General features: G+C 46.4%; 2 protein-coding genes across 6 annotated transcripts in view; one reads left to right on the forward strand and one right to left on the reverse strand.

The window, feature by feature from the left end:
• The window catches only part of oplah (5-oxoprolinase, ATP-hydrolysing), a 76,661-nt gene extending 75,966 nt beyond the window's left edge, over nucleotides 1-695 (reverse strand). For 3 of the 5 annotated variants that reach the window (XM_043690966.1, XM_043690965.1, XM_043690961.1), the window contains exon 1: nucleotides 79-167. The gene's annotated coding sequence lies outside the window, so the exon portion shown is untranslated. Of the gene's footprint in view, nucleotides 1-78; nucleotides 193-462 lie in introns of those variants that run through there. The other 2 variants (XM_043690963.1, XM_043690964.1) reach the window with 2 other exon arrangements.
• Nucleotides 696-777: 82 nt separating this feature from the next.
• Nucleotides 778-4,114, forward strand: exosc4 (exosome component 4). The gene is made up of 3 exons (XM_043690967.1): nucleotides 778-1,003; nucleotides 1,890-2,096; nucleotides 3,676-4,114. Exons 1-3 carry the CDS (start codon nucleotides 833-835, stop codon nucleotides 4,033-4,035), a joined length of 738 nt encoding a protein of 245 aa, XP_043546902.1. The 5' UTR covers nucleotides 778-832; the 3' UTR covers nucleotides 4,036-4,114.
• The last annotated feature ends 6,962 nt before the right edge of the window (nucleotides 4,115-11,076 follow it).

Genomic DNA, 11,076 nt, shown 5'->3' on the forward strand with positions numbered 1-11,076 from the left:
ACAGACTAATCCCCCTGTCAGTCTAACCCATGTGATCCCCTGACAGACTAACCCCACAAACCTGTCAGTCTAACTCACTTGATCCCCTGACAAGCTACCCCCCCAATGCCTGTCAGTCTAATTCACTCGGACACCTCTCTCCTCTTTCTCCCCGTGTCCCGAAGCGGAGACCGTTGCGCGGCGAGGCCCCGCCCACTCCCAACTTCCACCAACCACAAACGGCGGGACACGCCCGCATCGTCCAATCACCAATGCCGACACTTTCTGGCCACTCGGACAGAGAGGGCGTCAACGCGCTGGCCAATCACGAGAGGGCGATGCGCGGATTGGTGCAGGGGCATCCAATCAGCGGACGGGGGCTCCGCCCGCCGATCGGACGCCATTCTGATTGGCGGGCGCCCGGCCAATGCGCATGTGGTGCCAACTGATCTAATGTCCTCACACCGGCCAAAGGATACGCACACAAAATCTGGATCTAAGCAAGGGTGGCTGGACCCGAAAGGTTAACGTTGATTTCCCCTCGCAGACCTGCTTTGCCAGCAACTTCTGTTTTTGTACATGGCCAAATTGATTGGGAACGATATGGAATAAATAGTCTTGATAGAATTGAGACATTAGCGGCATTTCCTGAGGGGTCACGGGGTCACTTATTAAGACAGAAACACAAGATCTTTGTTCATCCTCCCGCCTGTGAGGCCGCTGTCAAAGCCCAAACTAGAATTCCCAGGATGCAGCGGGGCGATCACTCGTGGGGGACGATGGGAGTTGTAGTCCGCTATCGCAAGGGTCTCTGGGAGGTGCAGTCCATTCCCGGTGTGAGCGGACCGACAAGATGGCGGGGATGGAGTTGTTCTCCGATCAGGGATACCGCGTGGACGGCAGGAAGCCCACCGAACTGCGGAAGATTCAGGCCAGAATGGGAGTGTTCGCCCAGGCCGACGGCTCGGCTTATATTGAGCAGGGGAACACCAAGGCGCTGGCGGTGGTTTACGGTCCGCATGAGGTAAGTACCCGGTGCGCATGTGCAGGCACGGCACGGTAATATGTACGGAGTAAAGCTCCCTCTACACTGTCCCCCATCAAACACTCCCAGGACAGGGACAGCACGGGGTTAGATACAGAGTAAAGCTCCCTCTACACTGTCCCCCCATCAAACACTCCCGGGACAGGGACAGCATGGGGTTAGATACAGAGTAATGCTTCCTCTACACTGTCCCCCCCATCAAACACTCCCAGGACAGGGACAGCACGGGGTTAGATACAGAGTAAAGCTCTCTCTACACTGTCCCCCATCAAACACTCCCAGGACAGGGACAGCATAGGGTTAGATACAGAGTAAAGCTTCCTCTACACTGACACCCCATCAAACACTCCCAAGACGGGCAGCATGGGGTTAGATACAAAGTAAAGCTCCTTCTACTCTGTCTCCCATCAAACACGCCTGGGAGAGGGAGTGTGGAGTTAGATACAGAGTAAAGCTCCTCCACACCCATCCTCATCAATCACTCCCAGGACAGAGACAGCACAAAGTTAGATACAGAGTAAAGCTTTCTCTACACCTTGCCCATCAATCACTCCCAGGGAAAAGATGGAGACAGCAAGTTGTTAGATACAGAGTAAAGCCCCATCTCTACACTGTCCTGCATCAATCACTCTTGGGACAGGGTTAGATACAGAGCAAGGTTCCTCTACACTGTCCCCATCTAACACCCCCAGGACAGGGACAGCATGGGGTTAGATACAGAGTAAAGCTCTCTCTATGCTGTCCCCCCATCAAACACTCCCAGGACAGGGACAACACCGGGTTAGATACAGAGTAAAGCTCTCTCTACACTGTCCCTGTCTGTGTCTGTTGTGAATGATAGTGATTGCAGTTTCCTGTGTTTTAGGTTCGTGGTGCTCGCAGTAAAGCCCTACATGACAAAGCAATGGTAAACTGTCAATACAGCATGGCAACCTTCAGCACAGGCGAGCGTAAGAGGAGACCCCATGGAGACCGCAAGTCGTCTGAGATGACCTTGCACCTGAAACAGACATTTGAAGCTGCCATTTTGACACAGCTTTACCCACGTTCCCAGATTGACATTTACGTGCAGGTATTGTGTTTAGAGCTGTAAACTGGCCTTTAGCTCTGATCTTCACTCCCCTGTCTGGCCCCTGTCCCCGAGTCAGGCACTGAACCAGAGTCCCCTTATATCCCATCCCAATTATCCTTTACTTTGTACACCCTGTCTTGTTTGGTGGTCAGCCTCAACCCAGATGAACAGAAACTCTCTTCTCTCATGGGAGTTTCTGGAACAAGGGAACGGAGTCCTAAGTATTGAGGATGAAGTCGGGAAGTGCTTCCTCCCATAAAGGCGAGTGGAAATCTCAAACTGTCTCATCTATAGATGTGGATGCTGCAGGTGACTTATAATCTTGAAGACTGGTAGAGAGACATGTAATGTAGGAGGTTTCTGCTTTCAGAGCCTTCTCTGCCATTCAATCCCCTGTCAAAATCCTCTTGGCCAATGACAACATGAAGTTACTTGTGGTGCCAAGATAGCAAGTTGCCACCTCGCCCAATTGTATTTGAAAGTTAGTTTTCATTCCTTTTAAGTACAAGCATTTTTTTTCCGAAAACACTGATCATTGTGACCCCACTGACAAATAATCCATGTTTGTAGAAGGCTAGTTACTCCTGTAACACAGTTAAACGAGGTCTCAAGCTACACAGGAAATACTAAGAACACCATTTTGAAAGGACCCCAGTTTCCAACAATTCCAGAATTTAAGGATTCCTTGAAGATTACCACCAGTGGGTCCACTATCTCTGTAGCTACCACCTTCATTACCCTAGGATGTTCAAGGGACTTATCGGTCTTTCACCCTATTAATTTCCCCTTGCACTTTTCCAGTAATGATAGTTATTATATTTATTTCCTCTCCTCCTTTTGCCCTTTGAACATACAGGAATTTTGCGATGCTATCAATGGCTTCTACTGTGAAGACTAATGTAAAGTACTGTATTTATTCAGCTCCTCTGCCCTCTCCTGGTTCCCCATTATTGTTTACCCAACCTCATTCTTGAAGAAGCCTGTGTTCACTTTGTCTTCTCTCTTCCTTTTATATAATTAAAAAAGCTCTTGCTCTCTATTTTGATATTACTAGCTTTCCAAAATTTATTTTTTTCCCTCCTCTATTGCTGGTTTTAAAAACTTGCCCAATCCTCTTGCTCACCACTAATCTTTGCCACACTGATTTGTTTTTTCTTTCAAATCTTGAACTTCCCTGGTGAACCATGGTTGGCTTATCACCTTCCTAGAATCCTTCAATCTCTCATGAATATATCTATGTTGCGAGTCCTGAATGATTTTCTTAAACATCTGTCATTGTTAATCACTGCCTTTTCTGATTGTTTATGTATAAGGTTATCAAAGGATGAATAACAAAGGTTAAAATTGAGGTACAGATTAGGTGAGATCTAACTGAATAGCAGAACAGACCGGAGGGCTTAATGTTCCCGTGTCACAGTTTTGGAGAGTTCAATGGCTTCTTTCCGTTCTGGATAATTGCCGTTCAATAATATGATGGTGTTTGATGTCAGGATTTGCTAGATGACCACCTCCCCTCTACTTGCCAGCTCTGAAAATCTGAGACTTGTGCTCACCTCCTGCTTTGTTCTCCCCTCCACAGATCTTGCAGGCAGACGGTGGCAACTATTGCGCTTGTGTTAATGCAGCGACACTGGCTGTGATCGACGCAGGAATCCCCATGCGGGACTACGTATGTGCCTGCTCCACAGGCTTTGTCGAGGACACCCCCTTAGTGGACCTCAGCTACATCGAAGAGTCAGCTGGGGGTCCCCAGGTGGCCCTGGCCCTGCTCCCCAAGTCGCAGCAGATTGCTTTGCTGGAAATGAACTCGAGGCTGCATGAGGACCACCTGGAGAAAGTGGTGGACGCAGCGGCAAAAGCGTGTGGGGATGTGTACGCCGTGTTGGACCGTGTGGTCAGGGAGCACGTGCAGGAAGTAACCACGCTGGTGGGGGAGTGACTCTCCTGGAGAGACAGACTGTTCCATCTTTTGTATGACGTGTGCAAAGTTTCCCCTCAATAAAAGCATTCTTTTCTTTCTTTGTTTCAAAGGATTCTTACCAAACACCGGAACTTCCTTACTCTGCCTCCCCTATCAGTGTCATCTGTGAAATATGGGAATAACGCTCCAAGTACAGGCTCAACCTCTCCTCAAAAGATGTTCCCTCCATACTCAGGATCAGCCAAGTGAACCTCCTTAGGATTGCCTATGTATTACCCTATAGATGAGGGGCCCAAGACTGTTCACAGTCTTCCAGCTGTGGTCTGACTAGTGTTCTGCATTGTTTTAGCAAGACCTCCCTGTTTTTACAGGAGCAAATTTCTGCAGGTGCTGGAATCTGTATTGGAAACAAAAAATGCTGGAGATCATGGCAGGTTATGCAGCATCCATGAGATAGCAAGTTAACATTTCATCAGAGCTAAAGAATCACATAGACTCAGAATATTAGCTTTCTTTCTTTCTGTGGATGCTGCCTGACCTGCTGTGATCTCCAGCATTTTTATACTCTGTTAATTTTGAAACAAAAGGCCCAGTTGTCTTCTCTATAACCCACTAAACTTGGATCCTACCTTTTTGTGATTCATGCAGTTCACATGTGACGTCATAAATCAGTCTCTCTCGTAATGAACTCCGAGTAGTCAGTCAATCGGTTGTGTGTGTAATTTCTAGTAGTATCCTCGTGTGTATATTTTTTCTCTCTCTTTGGGGAGGTTTATTCTCCTTGGACTCCATGTCTCAGCAGTGCTCAATCCTGTCAGAGATGTAAGAGCTGAGGATCCTCTGTCTGTCTCTCACCAGGCAGCCTTGCCCCTCGACCGCAGCTGAGTGCTTTGTTCAGTTTTTCCTCTTATTTTCTCCTGTCCGCCAAGGCACAATCAAGACTTTTTTATTTTCTTACCTGGCTACAGGTAAGGTTCTCACCTTTTTGCACGTTTCATACTGGCCCCCGTGCGGTATTCCCTGTAGGCTCGTGCAGAACCCTGACTTGTGTAAGTCTATGATATTGTAGCAATATAAATGTTTTACAGTGTTGTAACTAAACTTCAAGACAGGAATTGATCAAGTGTATCCCATGCTGTGGGAAGCTAGGGAAGAAATTGTGGGGTCCCGAGCAGAGATATTTGTATCATCAACCACCACAGGTGAGGTGCAGGAAGACTTGGAGGATGGCTAATATTGTGCCATTATTAAAGAAAGGTTGCAGGGAACTATTTCCACGTATGGAGTCAGCTATTACCAGGGGGCATAGCTTTAAATTAAGGGGTGGTAGGTATAGGACAGATGTTAGGGGTAGATTTTTTACTCAGCAAGTCGTGAGTTCATGGAATGCCCTGCCAGTAGCAGTGGTGGACTCTCTCGCTTTATGGGCATTTAAACGGGCATTGGATAGGCATATGGAGGATAGTGGGCTAGTGTAGGTTAGGTGGGCTTGGATCGGCGCAACATTGAGGGCCAAAGGGTCTGTACTGCGCTGTATTTTTTCTATGTTTCTAACTACAGACTGGTGAGCCTAACGTCAGTGGTGTGGAGGGGTGTTGGAGGTGATTGTGAGAGACAGGATTTAGGTGTATTTGGAAAGGCAAGGACTGATAAGGGGTAGTAAGCATTCTTTGTGCGTGGGGAAACAGTGTCTCACAAACTTGATTTGAGTTTTTTGAAGAAGTGACTTGCAGGAAAAAACATAAACTTGAGTTAAAGTACAGGTCAAAGTACAACTGATTATACAAAAGCTTTGGAGAGGATTCGGCGCTGACCCTGGACAGCAGGTCTGGCAGCACTGTCTCTCTCCCAACAAAGGAGTACCATTGCTTTTTATTCACTGGGTAACGTGCCTGGACTGTCACTGAGGAAGCCCACCCCCTTTGTGTCTGGTGCCATGTTGGCACGTTGCCCTCCAGAAGTCCGATCCATCCACAGGATGGTCTGAGCCCACTGACCGTCTCGAAGTGGTTCCGCAGTGTTGCTGTGTCTGTCTGTCTTGAAATGCTTCCGTGGGACAATAGCTGAAAATGTGTTGCTGGAAAAGCGCAGCAGGTCAGGCAGCATCCAAGAAACAGGAGAATCGACGTTTCAGGCATAAGCCCTTCTTCAGGAAGAAGGGCTTATGCCCGAAACGTCGATTCTCCTGTTCCCTGGATGCTGCCTGACCTGCTGTGCTTTTCAGCTCTGATCTCCAGCATCTGCAGACCTCACTTTCTCCTCCGTGGGACAATAGGCCTCCCAGTTCCTCACTGGCTTCCCCGCTGCTCACTTAATGAGGTAGCATGCATCTGTATTTTAACCCTTTTAACTGCTTCTACCCTTTTGCAGACCTCACTTTCTCCTCGGTGGGACAATAGGCCTCCCAGTTCCTCACACTGGCTTCCCCGCTGCTCACTTAATGAGGTAGCATGCATCTGTATTTTAACCCTTTTAACTGCTTCTACCCTTTAGCTACTTTTAAGCAATTCTACTGTTTAACAACTTTTAACTTCACACCTTCATGACCAAGAAGGTTGACGAAGGCAGAGTGATAGGCATTCTCAATATTTCTGATGAAGGGCTTTTGCCCAAAACGTTGATTTTCCTGCTCCTCAGATACTGCTTTTTCCAGCACCACTCTAATCTTGATTCTGATCTCCAGTATCTGCACTTTTGCCTTTTCTCTACAAGTATTTTAGCAAGGCTTTCAATAGGATTCTGCATGGTAGACTAGTTAGTAAGGTTAGATCACATAGGATTGAGGGAGACAGTTGGATTGACAGTTGCCAGTTGGATACAAATTGGCTTGATGTGGAAGACGGTGCTGGTAGAGGGTTGTTCGGACTGGAGACCTGTGACCAGCGGTGTGCTGTAGGATCAGTGCCGAGTCCACTTGATCATCGTTTATGTAAACTATTTAGATGAGAGTATCGGAAGCATGGGTAGTAAGTTTGTGGATGACACCAAAACAGGTGGTACAGTGGACAGTGAAGAAGAATATCTCTTGAGTACAACTGGATCTCGGTAAGTTGGCCAAGGCATGGCAAATGAAATTCAATTTAGATAAATATGTGATGTTGCATTTTGGTAAGGCTAAACAGGCAGGACTTGTACAGTTAGTGGTAAAGCCGTGGGGAGTGTTATCGAACAGAGATCTAGGACTACAAGTGCATGGTTCCTTGAACGTGCGTTGCATACAGACAGGATGGTGAAGGTGATGTTTGGCACACTTGCCTTCATCAGTCAGAGCATTCAGTACAGGAATTGGATCGTCATGTTATGACTACAAGACATTTGTAAGGCCACATTTTGAGTACTGTGTACAATTCTGGTCACTCTGCTATAGGAAACATTATTAAACTGTAAAGGGTGCAAAAAAGATTGACGAAGATGTTACGAAGACTAGAAGATTTGAATTATAAGGAGGGACTGGATAGGCTGGTACGTTTTACCTTGGAGCATAGGGGGCTGAGGAGTGACCTTTATAAAATCCTGAGGGGCACAGACAAGGTCTTTTCCCTGGGTTAGGGGAGTTCAAAACTAAGGCATCTGGATGGGTATCTGAATAGGAAGGGTTTAAGGGAACGTGGGAAAAATGCTGGCAAATGGGACTAGATTAGGTTGGCATATATGGTCGACATGGACGGGTTGGACCAAAGGGTCTGTTTCCGTGTTGTACATCTCTATTTCTCTGACTCTAATATCCTCAGACAATAGAGGGCACAGATTTAAGGTGAGAGGAAAAAGATTTAAAGGGATCTGACGGGTAACTTTTTAATACACAGGGTGTTATGTGTATGAAACAAAGTGCCAGAGGAAGTGGTAGAGGCAGGTACAGTTAAAAGATATTTGGACAGGTACATGGATATGAAACATTTAGAGGGATATGGGCCAAATGAGTTAGACTGAAGGATCTGTTTCAACGCTGTACGACAGCTGTCTCTAGAAGAACATCATTCTCTGTGAAATATGTTATGCAGAATAAAAACATAGAGAATAGGTGCAGGAGTAGGCCATTCGGCCTTTCGAGCATACATCGCCATTCAATACGATCATAGCTGATCATGCAATCTCGGTATCCCACTCCCACTTTCTCCCCATACCCCTTGATCCCTTTAGCCGCAAGGGCCACGTTCAGCATCTTCTTAAATATACCTAACAAACTGGCCCCAACAGCTTCCTATGGGAGAGAATTCCACAGGTTCACAGCTCTGAGTGAAGAAATTCTTCCTCATCTCAGTCCTGAAGGGCTTATTGCTTATTCTTAGACCGTGACCTCTAGTTCTGGACTTCCCCAACGTTGGGAACATTACGATTTTCGAGAAGATTTGTGGTTCAGGTTGTAAGATTGCTCGCTGAGCTAGTAGGTTTGTTCTCAGTTGTTTCGTCACCATGCTAGGTAACATCAGTGAGCCTCTGGTGAAGTGCTGGTGTTCTGCTTTCTATTTATGTGTCTTGGTCTGTTAACGATACCTGGTTGCTATCATTTCTGGGTTTTTTTCTCAGAGGTTGGTAAATGGGGTCCAAATCAATGTGTTTACTGATGGAATTCTGGTTTGAATGCCACGCCTCTAGGAATTCCCGTGCATATCTCTGTTTTGCCTGTCCAAGGATGAATGTGTTGTCCTAGTCTGTGTGTAAGGACACTAGTGATAGCTGGTCATGTCTTTTGGTGGCTAGTCTCTATCTGATGTAGTGTTTGTTGCAGGGTATTTTGTAACTGACATTCATTTTGCTGGATTTATGGGTTCAGTATCTCCTGTCCCCCATCTGACGTTCATTCAGATGCTGCTGCTGGTCATTGGTCATCGAGGCCCTCCGCTGTCCTTCTCACTAATGCTTCTGCTCCTTCAGGCACTTGGGCCTAGCCGTGGACATGGAGCCTCAGCTCAGTCTGGGCCAGGGGAGTCAGCCCAGGACCTGATTCTCGGTCAGTCATCGGGAGACCTCGATGGAGGTGAAGCTGTGACCGGCTCATCCTGTCTTTGCTGTTACCAGAGGCCTTTTCTTCACCAGCTTAAAGAGAAACGTAAAAAGGACACAAGCAAAAAGAAGAAAATGAAAGGGTAAGAAAGCAGATGGGAGCAGAAGAGACCCTGGCTCAACACTGCTACGCCATGCCATCTTGAACATCTGTTATCATAAAAACAGATTTTTTTGAGGGAGATGCAGGCACCACAGTGGGTGGAGTGATTTATTTCCCCCTCTATTTCTATTTGATTTAACCCCTTCCCTTCCCCTTCACTTTCTTCATTGCCCTTATTGGGGTTTGCTTGTTGCTGGTTCCCCAGCCACATGGGTGTTTTCTTGGCGGTGTAAATATTGAATAAAGTCTTTTGCACATGGTGTCTTTATTTAATCACTGCACTTACACATACAACGTGGGTGCTATTGAGGAAAAAAATAAACACGACAGGGAGATACTATATGAATATTTTGCATCAGTATTTACTGTGGAAAAGGATATCGAAGATATAGACTGTAGAGAGATAGATGGTGACATCTTGCAAAATGTCCAGATTACAGAGCGCTGGATGTCTTGAAACAGTTAAAGGTGGATAAATCCCCAGGACCTGATCAGGTGTACCCAAGAACTCTGTGGGAAACTAGAGAATGATTGCTGGGCCTCTTGCTGAGATATTTGTATCACCGATAGTCACAGGTGAGGTGTCAGAAGACTGGAGGTTGGAAAATGTGGTACCACTGTTTAAGAAGGGTGGTAAAGACAAGCCAGGGAACTATAGACCAGTGAGCATGACCTCAGTGGTGGGCAAGTTACTGGAGGTAATCATGAGGGACAGGATGTACATGTATTTGGAAAGGCAAGGACTAATTAGGGATAGTCAACATTGGTTTGTGCATGGGAAATCATGTCTCACAAACTTGATTGAGTTTTTTGAAGAAATAACAAAGAAGATTGATGAGGGCAGAGCGGTAGATGTGATCTATATGGACTTTAATAAGGTGTTCAACAAGGTTCCCCATGGGAGACTGGTTAGCAAGGTGAGATCTCATGGAATACGGGGAGAACTAGTCATTTGGATACAGAACTGGCTCAAAGGTAGAAGAGAGGGTGGTGGTGGAGGGTTGTTTTTCAGACTGGAGGCCTGTAACCAGTGGAGTGCCACAAGGATCGGTGCTGGGTACTCTACTTTTTGTCATTTACATAAATGATTAGGATGCGAGCATAAGAGTTACAGTTAGTAAGTTTGCAGATGACACCAAAATTGGAGGTGTAGTGGACAGTGAAGAGGGTTACCTCAGATTACAACAGGATCTGGACCAGATGGGCCAATGGGCTGAGAAGTGGCAGATGGAGTTTAATTCAGATAAATGCGAGGTGCTGCATTTTGGGAAAGCAAATCTTAGCAGGACTTATAGACTTAATGGTAAGGTCTAGGGAGTGTTGCTGAACAAAGAGACCTTGGAGTGCAGGTTCTTGGCTCCTTGAATGTGGAATTGCAGGTAGATGGGATAGTGAAGAAAGCGGTTGGTATGCTTTCCTTTATTGGTCAGAGTATTAAGTACAGGAGTCAGGAGGTCATGTTGCGGCTGTACAGGACATTGGTTAGGACACTGTTGGAATATTGCGTGCAATTCTGGTCTACTTCCTATCGGAAAGATGTTGTGAAACTTGAAAGGCTTTAGAAAAGATTGACAAGGATGTTGCCAGGGTTGGAGGACTTGAACTACAGGGAGGGGCTGTTTTCCCTGGAGCGTCAGAGGCTGAGGGGTGACCTTATAAAGGTTTACAAAATTATGAGGGGCATGGATAGGATAAACAGTCCAAGTATTTTCCCTGGGGTGGGGGAGTCCAGAACTAGAGGGCATAGGTTTAAGGTGAGAGGGGAAAGATATAAAAGAGACCTAAAGGGCAACTTTTTCCCTTTTTAGAGGGTGGTACATGTATGGAATGAGCTGCCAGAGGAAGTGGTGGAGGCTGGTACAATTGCAACATTTAAGAGGCATTTGGATGGGTATATAAATAGGAAGGGTTTGGAGGAATATGGGCCGGATGCTGGCAGGTGGGACTAGATT

Source organism: Chiloscyllium plagiosum, chromosome 5 (genome assembly GCF_004010195.1).
Source record: "Chiloscyllium plagiosum isolate BGI_BamShark_2017 chromosome 5, ASM401019v2, whole genome shotgun sequence".
NCBI lineage: Eukaryota > Metazoa > Chordata > Chondrichthyes > Orectolobiformes > Hemiscylliidae > Chiloscyllium > Chiloscyllium plagiosum.